Source organism: Patagioenas fasciata, chromosome 2 (assembly GCF_037038585.1).
Source record: "Patagioenas fasciata isolate bPatFas1 chromosome 2, bPatFas1.hap1, whole genome shotgun sequence".
NCBI lineage: Eukaryota > Metazoa > Chordata > Aves > Columbiformes > Columbidae > Patagioenas > Patagioenas fasciata.
The window spans coordinates 13169674-13191582 of NC_092521.1; the positions used below are offsets into that span (position 1 = coordinate 13169674).

The following is a 21909-nucleotide window of genomic DNA, read 5'->3' on the forward strand; positions in this document are numbered from 1 at the left end:
GTGTATATAATGACATTATCTGACAGATTGCAGCCTCCTCCCATGCAGTTTTCTGGCAGCCCTTTTCCTCCTACATGACAGCCTTTTCAGTTCATTGAAAAGGTGTAAGTATATTTTCATAATCTCAGGTTGTCTGAAGCCTGGCGATGAATCGCTTGTGGCTTTGTGCAAGCGTGATGCGTTTCTCAAGGGTCTCCAGCACACTGGGAAAATGTTCCCAATGCTTCTTTACAAAGAGTATCAGTCTCAACAGAAAACTATGGTTAGAGAAGCGGGGACGTGATGGCTGAGCAAGAGGACGTGAATTACAGACTCTGAGGACCTGGATGAAATTACCTTGCTAGCTAAGGGACTACTATGGTAATTTGCGATACAGGAATCATCTGAATTAGCTGTTGATGTAGCTTCAACCAGAATGAATCACAGATGTATTAATGCTCTGTACCTGTATTGTGTCTTTATCTCAAAGTTTCCAAAAACTAGCAAAAAGTTTAGCACCTGTTTAGGTTCAAGGTTAAAATCTGTAGGGCACATTGGTGAGTATACATTGAAGATTTAAATCTTTTCCTAAGGCAGCAGAAATGGCAATCTTCTCCGAAAGATGTCACACAAAGAAGGCTCAGTCTTACCTCACTAATGGGAGAAAGGATTTCTGGGCTTCAGAACTTAAGCCAATCTTAAAGTAGTTATAAAATGTGAATATTTCCAACCTTGTTTCATAAATAGTGATTACTTAATGGGTAAAGAAAAAGCAGCTCCGCTGAGCATTCCCAGAGTCATCAACCAAAAGAAAAAGGTTGTGTGTTGTATTATGGGTCTGATTTTTAAAACTAAGGCTGTGATTAGCCTTGCTTTATCTTTTCAGGAAGAAGAAATATCAATGCTAGGAGAAATAACCCATTTACAAACCATATCAGATGACCTGAAAAGTCTCACCATGGATCCACATAAATTGCCATCTTCAAGTGAACAGGTTAGCTCTTGTTACCTGGAAAACATTCCTATTTGTAGCTTGTACTGGTTTTCCATTTGTGTTTTAAGAAATATTGACTGCTAGCATTTAGTATCTTAATGTTACGTTTTGTAGATGCTTCACTGCAGCAAAGTAATTTTTAATATATGCAATTAAAAAAAAAGATTTTGAAGGACCAACTGAGTGCTCCTGAAGTATTTGGTGAGACCAGTGTGAAGTGGTAGCAGTAACACTTGGGAGTATATGAAGATGACCAATTTATGCTGAGGGCTTATGAGGAAAGTGTGTCTTCTCCTCACCCTGCAACTGAGAATCCGTGTTTTTATGTGGTCACAAGATTGCTGGGATTAGACAGCTTGATGGAGTCTTAACATTTGAACATTTTTCCATGCTGTCCTTAAGAGGCATAGGAAAATGAGTATCATTTGTTGACTCCAAATAGGACGTTTTTCTCCAACCCTGCTGTGTGAACTCAGTTTTTTCCATCCCTGGAAACATCCCAGGCCAGGCTGGACGGGGCTCTGAGCAACCTGATGTGGGTGAAGGTGTCCCTGCTCATTGCAGGGGGTTGGACTGGATGAGCTTTAAGGTCCCTTCCAACCCAAACCGTTCCATGATAACTCTGGAAGAGAATTGAGACTAGATCAACTGGCACCAAAATTTTGTAGTGGTGGCAAACTTTGTATGACAAGCAGATGCTTTCTGTTAATAGAGGGAAAAAAATTTCCATGTCCTTGATGCTATTGATTATCTTTCATCAGGTAATTTTAGATTTGAAAGGTTCTGATTACAGCTGGTCTTATCAGACTCCTCCATCCTCTCCCAGTACTACCATGTCCAGAAAATCTAGTGTTTGCAGGTAAGTAGTCTGGTAATATTTAATTTTAACCTGTTTGGGGGCAAAGGGAGGCAAGTTCAGGCTGTTGTATGGATATGTATGCATACTTAAATCTGAAATAACAACTCTTAATGAAATCAGTCCCTTGAGGTCTTTCTCTGTTTAAGTGTGTGACTGGGAATATTAAAAAGGATGGGCATGACTGAACAACTTTTGAACTGAAGACAACTTGAAGATGCTTTTGATTCAGTTCTCTTGAATCCATTTCAGATCAAAGAGCAGACTGTACTGATCTAAGCTCTGAGATTGTTCATTCATAATTTCCTTTTCTGTTTTTCATGTGATGACTTTTTAGATTATTCTAAGTAGCTGTTACTAATCAGTAAGTTAAACTGTTTGAAAAGGAAAAACATCCTTGGCAATTGCCCTATCAGTCTGGTAGATGGAAATGCTTTTTTTGATACAAGTTTTTTCGACTGTTTAATGCTGTCTAATGCTGTCCTGGAATATGTTGAAACACTGGATTCTGTCTATGCTTTCTCCATAAAAACTGTTTTCTCTCATAAAACAGTTTGTTAGCATGTTGCCCCCATACCCTGGTGTCTACATTTACTCTTTCCTTTTACCGAAAAGGAAGATAGCCTCTTGTGTATTCTGCTCAACACCTTTCTAGCTGCTCCTTTTAGTTTGCTTTGTGAATAATGTACCACAGGTTCCCTGTGTATGAGCAAAGTTACTTATAGCATGTCAGAGCAAGTGAACATGACTTCTTCTATGTACCGACTTGTCTCTGCATGCAGATATATATAAAAAAAGCTGCAGTACTTTTATATATATGTGTGAATACATGCATATTCAGAGCAATGAGCACAGGCTTAAAGATGCAATATCCTGAAGCTGTAAAAGAAAATGGCTAAAAAAAAAAAAAGAAAGAGGAAAAAAGTCCATCATGTGTTCCTAATCAACCTCATCTTCTTGGGCAGTAAAACTTGCATGGCAACAGACTTGTGTATGGGTAAAATAAGGCAGAGCTCTTCTTCCCCTGCTCCCAGCCGACTTGTACATCTTCTGCATATGTGGCGTTTGCGAGCAGGAGGTGCGGTCCTCCCCAGGTGTCCTTGAGAGCCGTCCCTTCAGCTAGTGAGCCAAGGTGGGAAGGGAGCTGCCTTCAGGCTGAGGCGTCCTGCCAGTCCTGCTCCGCCACCCCAGCAGGAAACTTCAAAGGCTCCCACGTTGCGGCTGGCGTGTCGTTGCTGTCATTCGTGGATACCAGAGATTAAAAACCAATCTCTCTGTTTGAAAAATCAATTATTTTTGTTTTCATGGATATTAATTTGGGGTTTCAGTTCTCTGATGGTCTTTGTTATTGACTAAAGCTGCGTACCCAGAGGCTTGACTTCACTCAACATGCCATCACATGCTTTTTTTTTCTGGTAGAAAGCTTTCATGTGAGCAAAGCGTGTCCCAGGTACTCTGAAGCGTGGGGCTTTGGTGATGCTTTCAAAAGTCCCACACGTTGGGCTGCTGACTGGCTGCAGCGGCATAACTAGAAGCAGACTTTTAGATGAACCAGAATGCCTTTGGACCATCTGCTGGAGATACCCTTGAAAATGTGGGCCATGGTGCAAGTCAGGAATAGGAGAGAGAACAGCAGCAGAAATTTCTGTGCAAATGCTAAAGAGGGCATGTAGCGATACCTTCATCCCTAACCCAACTTTGAACTCTAAGTGGTTACAGAATTTGATCCTTTGAGTGAAATTCAAGGAAAAATGCCATTTTCTCTCTAGTCGCAAGGGATACTGCAGCTGCTTACGGTCCTTTACTGATATATATGTGCATATATATATATATATTTAAATTTAATTTGTCAACATTTTTTCTTTCCCGGTTTATGCTGCCTGTTGCTAGAGACATGTGGAATGTTAATTGTACTGTATATGGGTCTCTCCCCACCCCACCCTTGTGTCTTTTCCTCTCCCCTTTCCTTTCTTTGTTCCTTTTGTCTCTCACAGCAGTCTGAACAGCGTTAACAGTAGTGATTCCCGGTCCAGTGGCTCGCACTCGCACTCACCTAGTTCACACTATCGCTATCGCAGCTCCAATCTGCCTCAGCAGGCACCCATGAGGCTGTCCAGTGTGTCCTCCCATGATTCTGGATTCATGTCCCAGGATGCTTTCCAGTCCAAATCGCCATCCCCCATGCCACCAGAAGCACCTAACCAGGTACGTGCAAGCATGAGAACAAAAACCTGAGCGTGAGCTAGACTCTGTAGCTTGGCTCACCTTACACAGAAAGGATCTGGTGTGGTTTTGGGGTGCCTTGGAGTCAGGTTAAGCACTGAGGGTAAGGTTTGTCTCGCTGTGCTTCATCCATCTAAAAGTTAGGCCTCTAGCTGGAGTGAGTTGTGCTGCTTTTGCGGTTAGCACTGAAGAAGGGGATGATTTGTTCTTGAGGCTTTGGTTTTCACTCTGGCCCTGGAGGGAGCCAGACGCCTAACTTTCAGATCCATATAGAAGAGAAAGAGCAAAAAGTCCCACCTTACAGGACGGAATAAATATCCACTTCACCCACTGAGGTTATCAGTTAATATCCTACACAGACTGCAAATTGTTAATATCTAGTGGCTGTTGGCTGTTTAATAGACAGATATCAGTGCCAGAACGGCCTTATGCTGGCAGCTTTGGCATCAGAGAGAATACTTTTATTCCTCCCCTGCAAAGGGCCTGGAATACTCAAAATGCCCTTAACAGATCATATGAAATTGGTTTTGCCTTTTTTTTGTGACATCCCTTTCTGTGGATAGACTTGCTCTTTCTGACTCGCAATTGAACACCTTGCAGAAATAAGGTTTCTGCATGAGAAAGAGAGATATTTTTAATTCTTTATGGAACTCATAAGAAATTATCGTTTGCGTAGTCATATATGATAATGTCCTGAACCCAGTCAAACTAAGAAGATTTAGCTATATATATATATATAAGCAAAACTTTTCTAGAGCATTTTTCATTCTGCAGAAGGATGGTGCTACTCTGTTTGTTCATGGCACCATTCCTATAAAAACTAGCCGGCCACCTGCAGGCAGAGCTCTGCTTGCCTCCAACATGTGTATTTTCCAGCACCTGAATTATCTTTTCTATGTTGTTTTGTTGGGTTTTTTTTTAAACAAATTACACAGCAACTGCAATATTTTCTAAACAAGGCCAAACTACCATCTCACATTATACATCCCATTGTAAACCTTAGTTACAAACTGAAGTGGATGTAACATCCTGTTGTTGAGTATCGCTTGTTTTTAATGCATCCTGAGGTTGCTGGAGAAGATTGTCCTTTAGTTTAATAAATGTAGTTGCACTCCTTTTCATGTGTAGGGGAGTAGGTGGTTTTGTAGGCAATGATAACTTCAGTCCTCATAACCAGCAAGCAGCCAACAAATTCAGTGTTAGCACTTAGCAAACGTCACCAGCACAGTTGAGCTACTCCTGGACCACCTTTGTCAGCACACACTCTTTGCAGAACATTTAGTAAGTAGCACGCTTAGTGAAACTTTTAGGGTATCAACCAAAACAACACTAGTTCATTTAGGCTTGGAACATGTTCTCAAGGGAAGTTCAACAGTTTTTTTAATATATTTACCTCTTTCATTTTAATAGAAATGCTTTGTTTTCAAATGAATGCATCTTCTGCACTCTCCCCAGTCTGGACACATCAGCGTTTTTTTATAGATGGCATCCTGAAGAACTTTGTGCACACTAATAAAATGAATGTTTTGTTTAGATTGGCTATGGCTAACCTAAGTGAAATGCAAAAAAACAGTAAATGAGCAATAATAAAGTAAACTGGAATAGTAACAAGGTAAGGAAGTTGACTTTTAAGATACATGCATCAGTTACACATGCTAGCATCATCGTTGGTTTTCATAATATCCACTGCACCTGCGTAAAGGAGTGGTAATCCACATGATGATGCTACATTTGCAGATGAGGATGTAACTTTGCAATTGCCCTTAGCATGGAAAAACCCAACGCCTCTCTTTGCAAGTTCCCCTGTTGAGCGGGGGAGAGAACTTAGGCTGGGATCAGCTGGCAGAACATCCTGAGAGCTGATGGGAGTCGTGCTGATTTACACCAGCTAAGTTCATACGCTTGCACTTCATTTTAGAAACTGTCCATAAAGTTGCAAACTGATCCAAGCATCACTTGAGCTACTCATGAGCTGTAGAAGGCTGCAGCCATGTGGCATTGACTTGATAAGTGTAGTGTGTTGGTACAAGAAGTAGGTATGTGCTCTGTATGTCTCTAGCTCTGTGTACCTTTACGCAGAGGAAAAGGTAACAGATCATTGCCTGGCCGCTTCATCTCTGCTTAAGTGTCTTGCTTCGTTATGTTCAGCACTAAGTAAATTGTGTGTGTTGTGCTGACATCTAATTGTGATCGTGAGCTTAGCGAGAAGCTGTTCAATTTGCAGCGTTATTCCGTGTTGTGTGTCTCTAACCAACTGACAGATCTGCCCTGCGGTGCTGTGCTTCTGAGGCTGGGTGGTGGGTGGGAGGAGCAGCCATAGCGGCTGCTGGTTTGAAACACTGGTGTCATTGCTGGTAGTAGTGGTGCTCCGAAAGCAGAAACACAAGCTCTGGACTCAACAAAGGAAATTAAAAGCCATATATCTTGGGCAGGTGGACAGTTTGCTGATGTTTGCTGGCTACATGCTGTGGCATCTACTTGGGCAACAAAGCCCATTTTCTTTTAATAATGGATTTTAGAATAGAAAGTAGAAGGGGCCTGCATAAAATTCCCATATTGTGGGAATGAGAATGTATGAGCTATGTGAAGCTTTTATGCTCTCACCTAGATTTTAGACAAGAGTCACTGAAAATTAAACTGAATTTATTTGAAATCACAGATGGGGAAAAAACTCTCAAGCGAGGAATAAGCAGAGATTTAAACAAGATACAGAGGAGAGATGACTGGCAAAATGAAGACTGTTTTTCAGCCGATAGTTGCTGAGTAGTAAGTCTTACAGTCATCAGACTCTGCATAGAAAATAGGAAGAAGAGAAACTATAAAACGAGACTCTGCCCTGACACTGGTTTAGTATGATCTCTTTTCTGTAGCGTTGCTGTTAACATCACTGGGAGTAAACGTGTTAGCCTGTAACAGATGTGGAAAGGTCGCTGTGAAATGCTTTAATCTTAATTAAACAAGCACATTTGCGTATAGCTGAACAGCTGGAAAAGCATCACAGGTCTCTTTTCTGACGTGGAACAGTTTCTGTAAATGGCAGATTTGAGGTCAGGCCTGGGCAGCGTTGCCCATGGCACGTACTGACACCAGGCAAAGCCCTTTCCAACAGAGCTGCTGCTGCCAGCACCCGGCTCCTGGATGGACACTGAGCCTGGACGGTGCTGCCAAACCTACGCGTTGCCCCGGGCAGTGGGCAAAGTGAGGTCTGGGGGTATTTGTGATCAAGTCATGTGGTAATAGTGTGGTTCTGTTTGATTTAGGGGGATGATAATAGAGGAATCCAGTGGACTTGGAGTGAACATGCATGGGGGAAGCAATTGCACAGTTGGATTTTAGGGGCTGCTTATGACTTTGTGAGGATGAAAGCAATGGGAGAGAAAGAAGCAGATGAAGAAGAGAAAAAAATAGTTGATGTGCTGTCAAACACCAAAGGACTAAGTCTTTATTGTTGGAATATTCTGGAAATTGCCTTCTGTAAACAGTGAAGTAGCGGGAAACTGAATGTGAACTGCTTCTGCATGTACAGATTAGCAAACAGGAAAGATTCTACTTTGGAGGAAACTCTATTGCTTGAAATAGCTTGAAGTTAGAATAGGGGAAATAGATTGTTGCAACTCTTCTGTTTTCCATGTAAGCTAAGAAATGCTCCCAAATCTGACCTTAAAAACAAAACAAGACAAAAATTAAAAGAAAAAGAAGAAAAACAAACCAAAACAACCTGAAATGCATCTGTAAATTATCACTTTCTCCTAAACTTCCTTCTTTAAGTTAGGTTTCCCAACAGCTTGTCCCTGACTAGAAAAAAGGGTCAGTAGAGACTTGTTCCTGGAAGTGAGCCAAATTGAGGAGGTGACCTTGAGTCACTGTGCAAAGCTGTTTGGAAGGTAATGGAGATGTCTTCCACCACCTGTAGAGGGACGTTGGACCAAGCTCTTGGTCAGGATTTGGCCTCCTGGGAATCCTTGCCCAGAAAGCGCCGTCTAGTTGAGGAAGGGAAGGGTTTAAGAAAGGAACACTGTGTTTGAATGGAAAATGTAACAACAAAGGCTGCAGGTAATTCAGGATAACTGTCGTTCTTTTATAGGTTAGTAGGGCAACAGATGGGAGATATAATCATACAGTCCAGTAGGCCAAAATACAGCTTTTTTTTATATATATATGTGTATATATCCTTGCTGGAATTTGTACATACCACACCAAGCAGTGGGACACTATCCAAGAACAATGTCTGAGAGACCAGATACCAAGCTAGATATGTATAACATACATTTGAGTTGTTAATGTGCAGAGCACAGTTTTAGCTTTCTGCTGCTGATACTGTTAACATTCAGTTTTTTATCAGAAGAAATGGTTTGAGGGCAAAGCAAAACCACCATTATGTCAACTGTGGGGAAAAATAATCATCTCCCAGGGTTAAAATAGCTAAAATGAAAGAATTCATTTTAAAAATGACTCAAAGTAAACCATCATTTTAAAAAGCAATCAACTAAAAAAAGTTGAAAGTAGTGAAGTTTTTCTCTCCATGGGCTGTGAGTAGAAATGGCTCTGCCCGGTGCGTACTGGTGAGCGCGCAGCTCCAACGAGCACTCAAAACTGTGGGGGCTTTTTGCCCCAGCAGTAACTGTGCAGTTTCTGTTCCCAGCCCCTCATGTGCTTTCTGCTAAAAGCTGAAGGGGGGGGTCTCTGCTTCCCCACCAGGGTCCAACCACTTGGATCTGTTTCTGCCGTCTGGTCCAGGCTGCCATGGAGCTGCTGCCGCTCACCCTTTTTTCACACTTTTCCTTCAGGAGTTTGGGATTCTTCTGCCTCCCTGCCCAGTGTTCTCTCACTGCTGTAATCAGTGCTTTTCTAGCAAGACCAGAGACTCCCCTTCCCTGTGCCATGCAGGTTTCTGAAGACCAGGAGACCCTGTTTCCCCACCACCACCTCTTGCATGTCCTTAGGCTACCAGGGTGTTTTCCCCATGGCATCTTGGTTCTTTGCCTGCTGAAAACGCCCACACTGAGTTAGTGCGAGAGTCTTTGCTTCCATCTTTTTCTTCCACCTCGGAGTCACTTTATTGCAAAACTAAGTTGGCCGCTTCCGTTCTTTTTTTTCCCCATATGCCAAGTAAATGGAACAGTTCTTTGCATCTTCACAATTTGCATTTTTGGCCTTTTCCGTCTGTTTGTTACATGCAGCTCGGTTGCTGATAAACTTCATTTATGACCCGTTTCTACCATTACTTGACATAATCTCATGAAGTTTGTGGCTTGTAAATAGGACTAGTCTATCAGACGTAAACTCCAAATTCTCACTTGTCAGCTTTGGGGCATCTGCAGAAAACAAGGTGGCACGATACTGTATTTGGAACTGAGAACCTTCACTGTCTGTCCTGCCACATGCAGAGCATGCAGACCCAGGAGAGTGTTTCAGGCCATAAGCATGAGGGTTCACAGAGCACTTTCTGAAATTGCTTTCTTTACTCTTATTTTTTCTTTTTCCTGGCCAAAATGTAACCCTAATGTGAGTGTTCTTACAGGGCTTCTCAAACAGTTTCTTTTGCTGAGATACCTGGAATATCAGGCAGAACTCTGGAGTTTTAGTGCAAAAGCTTATTTTCTTTAATGTGTTTTTCTATAAGGGTAGAAGAAATAGGCTCATCTCCATTTAGTGTACTGTAGTTATGTCTGATGGCAGAGTCAATGCAGCTCATGTTTGTTATTATTCTTATTTTTAAAGGTTTTTCTCCTGTAAAGGGAGTTGCATTGAATCAAGAATGTGACAGGTACCACAAAACATCAAACCACTGCATCATCTCCTACCCCCCTGTATATTTTTCACTTCTCTCCTTAACAGCTGTAGTTGTACTTTCTTCTCATCTTATGTTCACCTCAAGTCTTGCTGCACTTTCAATACAATCCTTGTTAGCTGAGCTTACTTGTCCCCTAAACACATTTGACACGTCACCCGCAGGTCTGATCTCATGTCAGCACAAGATGGGATGTGTGTTATTTCTATAAAATAATCCACCATGTGACGCCTTTTCTTTTTTAAACAGGCTTTGCAAAATTTCATTTAAATCCACAGTTTGCTAATAAGCTCAGGATGCTGGTATTGTATTGGCTTCTCAACAGCCCCAACATCTTCACCAAAATCCTTGTGGTGATGTTGTCTCATCTCAGGAGGCCGACATCTCTTTTTATGTAGGCTATTAGCTATACATTCTTTATATGTAGCCTCTGGTGAGCAGTGAGACAGTTTCTGGGTGTTAGCAGTAATTCCTCTACAGTGCCTCTTATCCCACTGTCTTTTTATTGCAAACTCACCACAAAATCTCATCTAAAGTTAGCTGACAAAATTTTATTTCAGATTAGATTTCCCTTGCTCTTCTGAGGCTTTGCTGCACAAACTTGATACAAGAGCGCATTTCTGGAAATCTCAGCCGTTCTCTCTGCGGTCATAAAATAAAATGCCAGGGATATCCTTAGAGGGATTTGCTTCACAGGGCTGGGAGTATCAGAGGATGAATTATTCTTGCTGTCTTCCTGACAGTGAGTAGAACTCAGAACTACCCCGACAACTTGACCATTTCTTGACCATTTCAAAGCACTCGGTGGGACCTGCACGCACACCCCTGCTGAGGGGGATGCCACTTTCAAGGAGATGTATAATGGTGATGTAGCTGATAAAATGGTCCACGTGGTTATTCACCTTGGGCTGCCTGTGGGTGAATTAGATGCTGTCATAGAGGCCTTAGAGCAGCGAATGTACAGAAGGACGTGCTGGAAAGCGAAAGAGAAGTTGCTAGCTAGGAGCTAAATGTTTGAGGTGTTTGATGGACACTCTGTGTCGTGCGTTTTCCTTCCCTCTCCATCCAAGCCCCTGCTGTTTTCTGTCTCTGCTGTTGAGTGGGGGTGGGTGGCAAGCACACGCCACCATTTATGCCCTCAGCAGAGAACAGACCTTCATAGTGGCTGCTGGGCAGAAAAGTGTGAGTCGGAGTGCTCTTGGTGTATGCATACTACCCACAGAGGCACATGCATACAGATAGCGCACTTTGGAACCCTCCAGCTTTGGTAAGTATCACTTATTTCTCTGTTCCATAATATTTGAACTCAGATGAGCTTTTCACAAGCACTTTTGCAGATCAGAATATCTGAGAACTTGTGACATTTGCTGCTCCATGTTTTAGATCTAAACGCTGTGTCTTTGAAGTACTGACGATCTGCTTTTCTGTAGAAATCGCTTGTCTCAGTATATTGCATGTTTGGACCGCAGGTGCGCTCAGCTCTCTCAGCTTCTTGCTCTGAGACAGCTAACAGAATCGAGACACTGAAATTGCGATGAGGAGTTGAGACCGCTGCCTCAAGTCCCTCATTCGCAAGCAGCGCAGCAAGTTCTCGAATTAAGCAAATGGCTTATTTTGTTTCTCACGGATTTCCTGAACGTTAGCAATGGTTTTGAGCAGTTTCTAATTGATTTGTAAAAGCCTAACCCTTTGCTTCTCTCATCCTTCCCTCTCTCCTGTGTGTGTCTCTGTGTATGTGCTTTTTGTCCTTTTTTTTTTGGTTTGTGTTGGTTTTTTTTATTCTTATTTTTGGTGGCTTGTGTATCCTTTCCCTGCGTCGCGGTGCTGTTTTACGCTGCAGAATTCGTCCAGCTCTGCCTCTTCAGAAGCCTCTGAAACCTGCCAGTCAGTGAGCGAGTGCAGTTCCCCCACCTCAGTCAGCTCAGGCTCCACCATGGGGGCTTGGGCCTCCACAGATAAGGTGAAAAACTTCATCTCAAAGACATACAAACCTACTAGCTCATTATCCAAACCCAGCAACATTTGGACAAAAAAAACCCTGTGCATGGGACGCAGCCAGGATTCCTCTGTGTGAAGATGAGAATAGGAACTGTTGCACACTCCTTTAGAATCTATTTGAGAGGAACACTTGCCTTTAAACTAGTTAGGAGGAAGCTACAAATTGGGCATTTTACAGAGGTAATGCTCATTGCCTTTTCTACTCAAATAGCTTGTGGAATGCTGCCCAAACCCAGCTGGTTGCCTGAACAAAAAGCGTCTTGCCCAGGCTGAACTGTTTGTGGCTTCTCCACTTTCTCCTATTAGGTAGCACATGGTACATTGGGCAATTGGGGTTTGGTTTTGACTGAAACAAAAAGGAAAACAAAACACTCATAAATTTCAGGGGATACACACTGAATCGGGGGAGGAAGTGATAGCGGTCTCCATTCTCATCTGGTAAATCCTTGCTGTTGGTTTTTTTTCTTTCTTTTGTTCTTCCATATCATCACGCAGCCAGAACACGTCATGGTCGAAGGCTGGATGCTTTTCCTCTCTGTCCAGCTACGTAGAATAAACGCCACCAATGCAAACGGCTTCACTATTGGCAATGTTTTGTTTCTATGTCCGCAGTCTGCCAGGTACATAAACTGCGAAGGCTTTTTCACAGCGTGCTGCTTTTGTGGACAGAAAGCAAAGCTGCTCAGCCTGGAGACAATGACTGAATTCATGTCTGAAATTTGTTATACCAAATAACAATTTTCAAGCAATCTCACTTCTGAACCAAGCATTGTATCAATTTTCTGTTGTTTATTTGCAGCAAAGCTAAGAGTTTTCTTTCTTTTGTTTTAAGATGCAGAAGTTTTCTCCCTAGAGCATCAGAGTTGCAGTATATTTTCATATTCATTCTGTTTATATTAATTTCTCTGTTTTTGTTTGTTTATTTGTTTCGTTTCCAGTTGTCTAATGGGTTTTATCACTGTAGTTTATCAAGTGACCCATCCGTAGCTTCAGTTGGTGCAGGTCCTTTCCCTCATTTCCCGCCTGTCTCCCGCGCGTGGACTCGGGCTCCCTCAGCCCTCCTTCCAGACTACGCTCATTATTACACCATTGGGCCAGGCATGTTACCATCATCTAAGATCCCTAGCTGGAAGGTTTGTGTTCCTTTTGTTGTGGCAGTCCTCACCTCCTCATACCAACAGTGTGCGCACGGCGGTTGTTGCTACCTTTCGATCCATGTAATTACTTGTTGATTTGTTTAATATCACTCTGAATGGGCACTGCATGGTGATAATCAGGGAGCTAAAAATCCGGTGGTGGATATTTCTGAACGACCTTGTCTATTCTGGCACTGCCTAAAACATGTCAGAGCTGACAACACCTAGGGAGGAAGGAACAGTTTAACTCTGGAGCGTGGGTGAAAGTACTCTGGGCTCTATTCAGCAAGAAAAGAGCTTGTTTAGCACCGTCAGAGCGCTCGCTTGAGCAGGGCAGTGCAGCCCGAGCATCCCGTGGGTTGGTGAAACCTTCCCTTGAAGGACACGGCGGCTGAGCTTGGCCCCACCTGGGCCATGGGCAGCATGCTCTTGTAGATCGAGCTGGAGTAGTTTGAGAAGGTGCTTGTCACCAGGTGAACCCAAGTAATGACTAAAGTCCTGGCTTTACTGGCATAGCCTGGAAGTGCTCCCACATCTTATTTTGTTCTCCTGGCCGAGACCACTGAAAACGTCGGGGCGCAGTAACTTCTTTGAGTTGCTCCAGCTGGATCTGCAGGGATCTTTCTTGGCATCAAAACGTCTCTGCTCTGCCAGAGCCTTGACTCTCATCCCTGCCAGGTGGTTCCCCTGGGGAGGTTCTGCCCCTGCAGCAAGGTGAGAAAGGTCTCTTGGCTGTTGCCCTGAATCTTCCCAAAGCTGATACGCAGTTGATAGTAGCTGTGCAGGTCTTCGATGCCTGTGGATGGTTATATGATACTGCATATGCACCGTGGGACCTTCTTATACATGTAAATTGAGATACCTTGTTACAGATCCCACTCATCTCTCTCTCCAGCAGCTGGAGACTGTTGAGACATACACAGGGTGGCCACTGTGGTCCTGGGGGTTCAGCATCATTAGTTGTGTCTGTGCTAGCAGCACTTTGCCGGTGTATTTTACAGCAAAACAGAGCAAAGGCACAGCTGTTTGGGCAAAGCAGAGTTCTGTATGTTCTAATAAAACCAAAATACCTGTCTGCACAAGGGGCTTCTTGTCAGTACAGCTGCCGTGCCCTTCTCATACCTTGGACTGAGACACGTGTCAGTAAAAATCTATAGTGTGGTCTTAGCCCATCATTAATTATTGATCAGAAGGTTGTGCAGAGGCTGCCCAGCAGCCAGCTGCTGCCAGCGGTGGGGTGTGTGGCTCGTTCTCACACACAAATTGTTTATTTTTAAAGCACCCAACATCTTGGTGAAGGAAAACTCTGTCAGGAGTGGGTCACCCCTGCAGCAGCTCACATCTGGGGAGCTGCTGCTTAGCAGAGGCTCTGCGTCCCAGCACAGGTCACTGATCAGTCCTGCTCTTCGTGCAACGTGTGGTTCCTGGGCACCCTCAGGACTTTGCTTAATAGAGCCCTGAGTGAACATTGCCCTCGTGGCCTGAGGAGTTTCTGTTTCAAAGTTAGCACCAGTAATTCAGAGTGAAGTTAGTGTTTCTTCAGTACAGATCATTATTATAGACTAGATTTCAGCTAGTAAGCAAACTGAGATTACTCAGAGTGACTTGCTCCTCTGATGCGTATCAAAAATCTGTTCAAGCCTAATTTTTCAGAATTGGAGACGTGCATAACAGCACATAATGCTGGAACTTGTGTACATCTAGAACAGTTGCATCGCTGATTGAACATTTATGTATATTTTCTGCTGTGTGTTAGTGATTTTTGCATTTAAATTTCTGAAAATATAGGCTTTAACACAATGGAATTTCATTTAGAGAGAACAATAGTATTAAAATGTTAAATATGTTCATATAGGAACACTTAGGTAGAATACAAAATTTAGATTCCCTTTCATAAAGGAGATAGGTTTTATAAGTAAAGATCCTCAAAATTAATTTCTTTCTGGGGCCTTATTCACAAAGGCATATCCAGATTGATACATAGTTGTTCCATTAAAATTCCCCTTTTGTGTAGTTTTATATGTAATTAAAGCACAATTACTAATGAAAGCAATCACTAATGAGCGCATTTCCTTAGGACTGGGCCAAACCAGGCCCATACGATCAACCGATGGTGAACACGTTGCAACGTCGCAAAGAAAAGCGCGACCCAGATGTCAATGGAGGAGCTCAGAGTGGAGCAGCCGTGGCCCCCGAGGAGGCCCAGAGACCTCGGAGCATGACGGTGTCGGCGGCTGCAAGGGTGAAGCTCTAATTTCAAATACACTATTTGGGGCAAAGGAAATGAATGCGCCAACTCCTGCCAGTGGTTTTAGATGTACTTTGTGTTGACGTGTGTTTATCTGACAAACGGTACTGGTGTGGTGTTGGTGTGGTCATGGAAATAACATGGGCATGGCAGAGCTGGGTCTGTGCAGCCTGGAGAAGAGAAGCTGAGGGGGGATCTTATCCGTGTTTATAAATATCTTAAGGGTGGGTGTCAAGAGTATGGGACCAGACTCATTTCAGTGGTGCCCAGTGATAGGATGAGGGACAGCAGGCACAGACTGAAGCACAGGAGGTTCCATCTGAATATGAGGAGAAGCTTCTTCACTTTGAGATGCCAGAGCCTGGACCAGGCTGCCCAGAGAGGTTGTGGAGTCTCCTTCTCTGGAGACATTCAAACCCACCTGGACACCTTCCTGTGTGATCTGCTCTGGTGAACCTGCTTTAGCAAGTGGGTTGGATTGGATGATCTCCAGAGGTTCCTTCCAACCCCAGCCATTCTGAGATTCTGTGAATATACCATTGGGTGTTGGCATTTGCAGAGCAGCGACGTCCAAAGAAGTGTATGTTTCTAAGCCCTAGTAAATGGTTGGATGTGATCCTGGTGGGTTGTGATGGTGACAAGCTCTGCTTGGGGGGAGAGACAGCTAAGAGTCAGTGAAGACTGACTTAACCCTTCTAGGCGTAACAAGTCTCTTTCCTGTGTGTTACCAGCAGGGTGAGGAGATGGAGGCCTGTGAGGAGCTGGCGCTCGCTCTGACGAGGGGGCTGCAGCTGGACACCCAGAGGAGCAGCCGGGATTCCTTGCAGTGCTCCAGCGGCTACAGCACCCAGACCACAACTCCGTGCTGTTCCGAGGACACGATCCCATCTCAAGGTAACCATCCAGATGTTCTTTCTCAGAGCATTCCCAGCCTGGCCGCTCACCCCACGGTGCCAAGGAGCTCTATCTCAGCAGCTGTTGCTCACTGGCTTTGTCGTCAGCTGGGGAGAAAGGAGTGAATGTTTTGAAGTTTTTTCCAGCTTGGAATGCAGCCTGGATTTATTAACTAAATAGAAACGTGGATTTGCTGCATAGCATGCTGAATATTTTCTTTGCAAGAAGATGCCGGAGTTACATTTCATGGGTTGAGTGGAATGACACTGGTCCTGCATCACACACTTCTTGTGGCAGTGGTGTCCTTTCTGAGCTATTGTCTTAGCAAATACCACCTCGTGAGCTTTGCTTTCTCACTCTGTCAGTACCGTGAATCTGCTCTGGGTTTCTCTTTGTGACCTTTTATTTCCTACCTAAGCAGAAATTTTGTAACTGGAGAAAGAATCCATTGGAGACGTCAGCTTGGGCATACCTGGGAAGCTGCAGCGGGACGTTGGGTTTTGTACCGTGTTTCAGAACCAGAGAGGGACTGAGTTCGGTGTTTGCAGTTCAGCAGCCACGTTGTTTGCTCAGCTGAGGTGGATCCTGCTGTGCAATCACAGGAGGCCGCAGGGCTTGCGCAGGGCCTGGCTTGGCTCAGCAGTTACGCAAAAAGGAAGGAACCCAATGCAGCTATTAAAGCTGAGGCTGAGCTTTCAGAGCTGACAGCTGGGATTTACATTGTTTGCAAACTGAGCAGATTTGCTGCTGAAATCACTGATACAGTCCCCTGAGCCCCGCGTTGCTTAGTCTGAAGTGCACTTCTTAGTCACTGACTGTTTTAAGTATTTGTATCTACAAGTGGTAGCATATGGCTTGTAGGATGCTGGTGTCGGTAGCTTAATGTTGGCAACAAACACTGAGTCTTCGTTACTTAATTAGTTATTCTGAGAGAAGGTACTGAGTGCGTACAGTTCTCTTTCTCTTTCACAAGTGCTCTGCAGTTTAGGGTTGGTCTGCTGCAGTGCTGCCCTCAGCCACACTGAGAATCCTGGTCACAGTATCTCAGGCTTCCTTCCTTCCTTCGAGAGGTGAAACCTTTCTTAGTTGCTATTGGTCTCCAGGCTTTTTTGGTTATATACACTTCAGACTTACTGATATGACTCAGCTACCTTCTCCAGCTTGTTCCTAACTCTGTCTTTTGGCATCAGTTTCAGATTATGATTATTTCTCTGTGAGTGGTGACCAGGAGGCAGAGCAACAGGAGTTTGACAAATCCTCCACCATCCCAAGAAACAGCGACATTAGCCAGTCCTATCGCAGAATGTTTCAAACCAAGCGTCCTGCTTCCACCGCAGGTCTGCCGACCACGCTTGGACCGGTCATAGTCACCCCCGGCGTCGCCACCATCAGACGGACGCCTTCCACCAAGCATTCCGTCCGGCGCGGCACCATCGGGGGAGGTCCGATCCCCATCAAGACGCCGGTGATTCCTGTCAAAACACCGACTGTCCCTGACATCCCGGGGGGGCTGCCCGGCGCCCTCGCTGGGACGGAAGAGGGTCCCGAGCAAAGTCCCGAGTCTCCAGCAGCAGGAGATGGTGGGCAGGCTGTGCCCAGCATGCCCTCGTCCTCGTGGAGCGGCCAAGCGTCCGTCAACCCTCCGGCGTCGAGCCAGAAACTGAGCGGTGCGGAGGAGCAGAGGCAAACGGTTCCTGAGAGCGAGGGCGAGGAGAGCGAGCGGGACGGGGTCGGCGCCCTGGCGCCCCTGGGCCAGCCCGAGCTCGACCCCGCGGAGCTGAGTCCCGGGGACGTCCCGCAAGGTGAAGATATGCTGAACGCCATTCGGCGCGGCGTCAAGCTGAAGAAGACGACCACGAACGATCGCTCAGCACCGCGGATCTCCTAGGAGCGGAGACGCTGCCAGAGTACTCGCCGCCGAGAAGGAACTGTGAGGAAGCTGATTTGTCTCTATCCATTCCAATCTGTAATCAATGAATTTTTTTAAGATACTCGGTAACAGACAGTCTGAAAGTACTCTGAAAGAGAAAACAAGGTGAAAGAGCGTAGTAAGACATAATTTTCACTGGTGTTTTAATTTGTAAATATCAATGATTTTGTTTCTGCATTTTTTTGATCTAAGTTACACTTTTAATTTTTTCTGAAGGTGCCAAATCCCATTTACCTTTTTTATAACTCTCTTTGTAAAGTTTTAAATCATAGGAGAAAAAACAAATGTCGAGTAGTTAACTTCAGCAAAGGGATTTAATGAAAATCTGGCTTTTTTGCAAGCTTTTGTAGAGCGCCTTGTAGTAGTGAGGTTGAAAAACTAAACAGAACAATGGGACTTATCTTAAAGTTTAAGTCGAGCTGTAAGGAGCGGATCCTCGTTTAAGTATTATTGAAAACAAAAAGCTTGAAAAGCAGGAGTAAAAATTGACAATAAAAGCAATATATAATGCAAGGAAGAAACCTGCAGTTGGTAGAGTATTTGGGGGGGTAGTGGGGGGAGGGAGATGCCATCAACATAGCAGATGCTGTTGCACAAAAGTAGCCTAGTAGGATTAATTACTAGTAGCTTCATGGTAAATGCATCCGAATAAGCCATACTGGATTGCAGTGTTCTGTTTCTGTTGGGTGTTTTAAAGACTGGGGTTTTTCCACGTTTCTTTCGTTGACTGCACAGCAACAACTCTCAGTCACATGCATGCAGCCTGAACTGTGTGGGCTTGGTGCTTCCACCTTCACTTTTTGTTCCACTCATCCTCTCAGCGCATACAAACAAGGACGACAGGCGTAAGGCAGTTACAAATGTGAAAACATTTTTAAAATGCAAGCAGGGAGTTCTTAGATATTATCAAAATGCCTTTTTCTGACTGTGCCCAGCAGGCTGGGCACCTTGGGAAGCCCAAATATTTTGAGAAAACACTTCACAATTTGACAGGAGTAACCAGCTTGTGATCTAACAAACTGCGAATGTTTCTTTCCAATACAGGGGCTTGTTTTTCTTAACTTCTTTTAAATGGCAGTTGATTGGCTTTTCTTAAATACCGAAAAGAAGGGGGCGAAGGGCGGGGGGTGGGGAGGGATACTGGGGTTTTGATAATACCGGGAGTCTGACCACTATATGCTCTTTTTTTGTACTTTAAGTCGTGTTTTTTGGAACGCTGTTGATAGAATTATTAAGAGTGGGATTTTTTCCTTAAAGTAAAAGTAAGTTATTGCTGCAATACCCATCTCCTGAAGCTGATAGAAATGTGCAGACCCCAGGGCACGACCCGTGCTCCCGTCGGACGGTCCCCAGGGACCCGGCGCATCCGGGGTTGCCTGAAAACGCATTGAATAAGGCACGAAGGGGCCGGTTTCCACCAGGCACTCTGCAGATTTCTGTTGGCTCTGGACTTGCCTACATAACCTCTTATGCTTTAATACATAACTGCATTGGATGTGAAACTTCTAGTAACTGTGTAGTCACTGTGTTCTATATAACATTTTACACTGCTGTGGTTGATAACCTTTATTTTTTTGTTATGGCTTAAAAGCAAAAAGCAAAAAAAAAGGCATGATTCTTAGGAAATATTAAACCTTCCTTTCTTTGAAAAACAAGCTCCTTATTACAGAATATAATAAACAGTAGTGCCTGTGGTGTAGCCCACCAATCTTGATACGGTAGCTGATGCATTGTGCAAATGAGGCTTTGAGATGGTTTTTGCATAAACAAAAACTGCTAGGAGATAATCTCAATAGTTAAAAGTGTTATTTAAACCTTTGAAATAAATGGATGTAACTGTACCTGAGTACAGCTTTTCACTTGTTTAGTTCTTAAACGTTAGTATAATCAGTAAAATTTAATATAAAATGTTGCCAAATTCAATGTAGAAAGAATGTGACAAAACACTTTGGATAGTTCTATTGTTTGTGTTTTTGCATATTGTAAAAGCAGTGTCACAGCTAAAAGATAAAATGTTTCTAATGGTAAATTATTGTGCTTTAGTTGCTAGTTTGTACTGAGAGTTGACCTCTCCCTGTGCAGTTTTTTGTTCTAAACTGGTATAAATAATTGCTGTAAGTGTGTCTCCCTTTACATTGTAATGATTGCTTAAGCCTACATTATAAATAAAGAACTGCTGGAAAACTTCTGTATTTCAGTTCTTAAAAGACTTTATGCTTCCAGAGCTCCAGGTATCCATGGTGTCCTTCATCAGACTTAGGAAGATCACGCAGGTTCCATAGGTCTGTAGCAGAAGCAAGGGAGAATTAAAAAATATTAAATGAAATCACATCCAGCTGTGTTTTACTGATGTGCACTGAGAGGGCAGTAGCAGAGCAAGGGTGCAGCACTGATGATCATAGGATCTATGAGGAGACACCGAGAGAGCTGGGTCTGCTCAGCCTGGAGAAGCTGAGAGGGGATCTCATCAGTGTTTATAAATATCTCAAGGGTGGGTGTTAAGAGGATGGGACCAGACTCTGTTCAGTGGTGCCCAACGACAGGATGAGAGATAATTGGCACAGACTGAAGCACAGGAGGTTCCACCTGAACATGAGGAGAAACATCTTTACTTTGAGGTGTCAGAGCCTGGAGCAGGCTGCCCAGAGAGGCTGTGGAGTCTCCTTCTCTGGAGACATTCAAACCCACCTGGACACATTCCTGTGTGATCTGCTCTGGTGAACCTGCTTTAGCACGTGGGTTGAACTGGATGGTCTCGAGAGCTCCCTTCCAACCCCAACCATTCTGTGAATCTGTGATAGAATGGTTGGGGTTGGAAGGGACCTTCAAAGCTCATCCTGTCCAACCCCCCTGCCATGAGCAGGGACATCTTCACCCAGATCAGGTTGCTCAGAGCCCCGAGAAGGAGAGCACAGGGCAGGGAAGCACCTTTTGAGGGAAGGTGAAGCGCAGGAAGAGGAGACAGTTTTTGTAAGTTCACATGCTGGTGCTGCCTCTGGATTAATGGGCAGAAAAGCGAGCCAGCTGCCTGGGAAGAATGGGAGTTACCACAGTGCAATATAAAGTCTTTTTTGGTAGTTTTGGTGTTGTTTTGAAAATTCAGGCATATTTTAGCATGTTGGCTTATGGGAGAGGGACATGTATAATTTCTAAAAAAACAGCCAGATTAAAGCCTTATACCCAAGCTAAATATGTTTCGTCTTTAAAGCGGCTGAAGTTGGTGCTTTTGCCATCTCACTTTTTAAGTTGGCATTTATAGGAAAATTAAGCCTTGCGTTTAAATATGGTACAATCAAATAATAGCTTCTGTAGAAATCAGATTAGGTAACCCAAATCGCCTCTTTTCTAGCCCTAAAAATAAGAGAAGAGCAGAAGAGCCAGGAAGGTTTCCCTATGAGCTTTGCCAGGCAGCCATATCCCACCTACGGTCTTACTGGCAGGTTAGTGGACAAGTTAGTTAGTTAGCAAAAATTTCCTTTGTCTTACACAGACGCTTTAGGAACGTGGTTGGAAGCAGCTTTCATGCTCGGTTCATCACACAGCAGTGCCAGAGCTGTTCGTGATCCATGAATGCGCACACAAGAGGCACGTTCCTCCGCAGGAGCTCTGTAGTTACCTAGGAGTAAGTTTACATGGGGATGAACTTGCCTCTGCTCTACAGCAACATTATCCAAGAAGGGGGGAAGCATGCCAATGTAAGGAAGGTTTATGTCCTGTGAGATTCAACACCTTGGTGAAAAATGCAGCCAAAAGGCGAAGGGAGGGAAGGCAAGAATGTTCTTCACCCCTAAGCAGTGTTAGAAATACCCTCACTCCAGGAGCAACCAAAGCCCACGGCTGTTGCTGTCAGTATCTTGAAC

General features: G+C 44.0%; 1 protein-coding gene across 13 annotated transcripts in view; it reads left to right on the forward strand.

The window, feature by feature from the left end:
• The window catches only part of MTSS1 (MTSS I-BAR domain containing 1), a 129687-nt gene extending 109454 nt beyond the window's left edge, over positions 1-20233 (forward strand). For 2 of the 13 annotated variants that reach the window (XM_065830400.2, XM_071803799.1), the window contains 8 exons: positions 866-973; positions 1735-1832; positions 3824-4034; positions 11684-11803; positions 12780-12974; positions 15055-15219; positions 15957-16119; positions 17310-20233. In XM_065830400.2, coding sequence (XP_065686472.1) covers positions 866-973; positions 1735-1832; positions 3824-4034; positions 11684-11803; positions 12780-12974; positions 15055-15219; positions 15957-16119; positions 17310-18007 — 1758 coding nt within the window. In that variant the 3' untranslated portion in view covers positions 18008-20233. The remainder of the gene's footprint in view (positions 1-865; positions 974-1734; positions 1833-3823; positions 4035-11683; positions 11804-12779; positions 12975-15054; positions 15220-15956; positions 16120-17309) is intronic. The other 11 variants (XM_065830403.2, XM_065830401.2, XM_071803794.1 and 8 more) reach the window with 11 other exon arrangements.
• The last annotated feature ends 1676 nt before the right edge of the window (positions 20234-21909 follow it).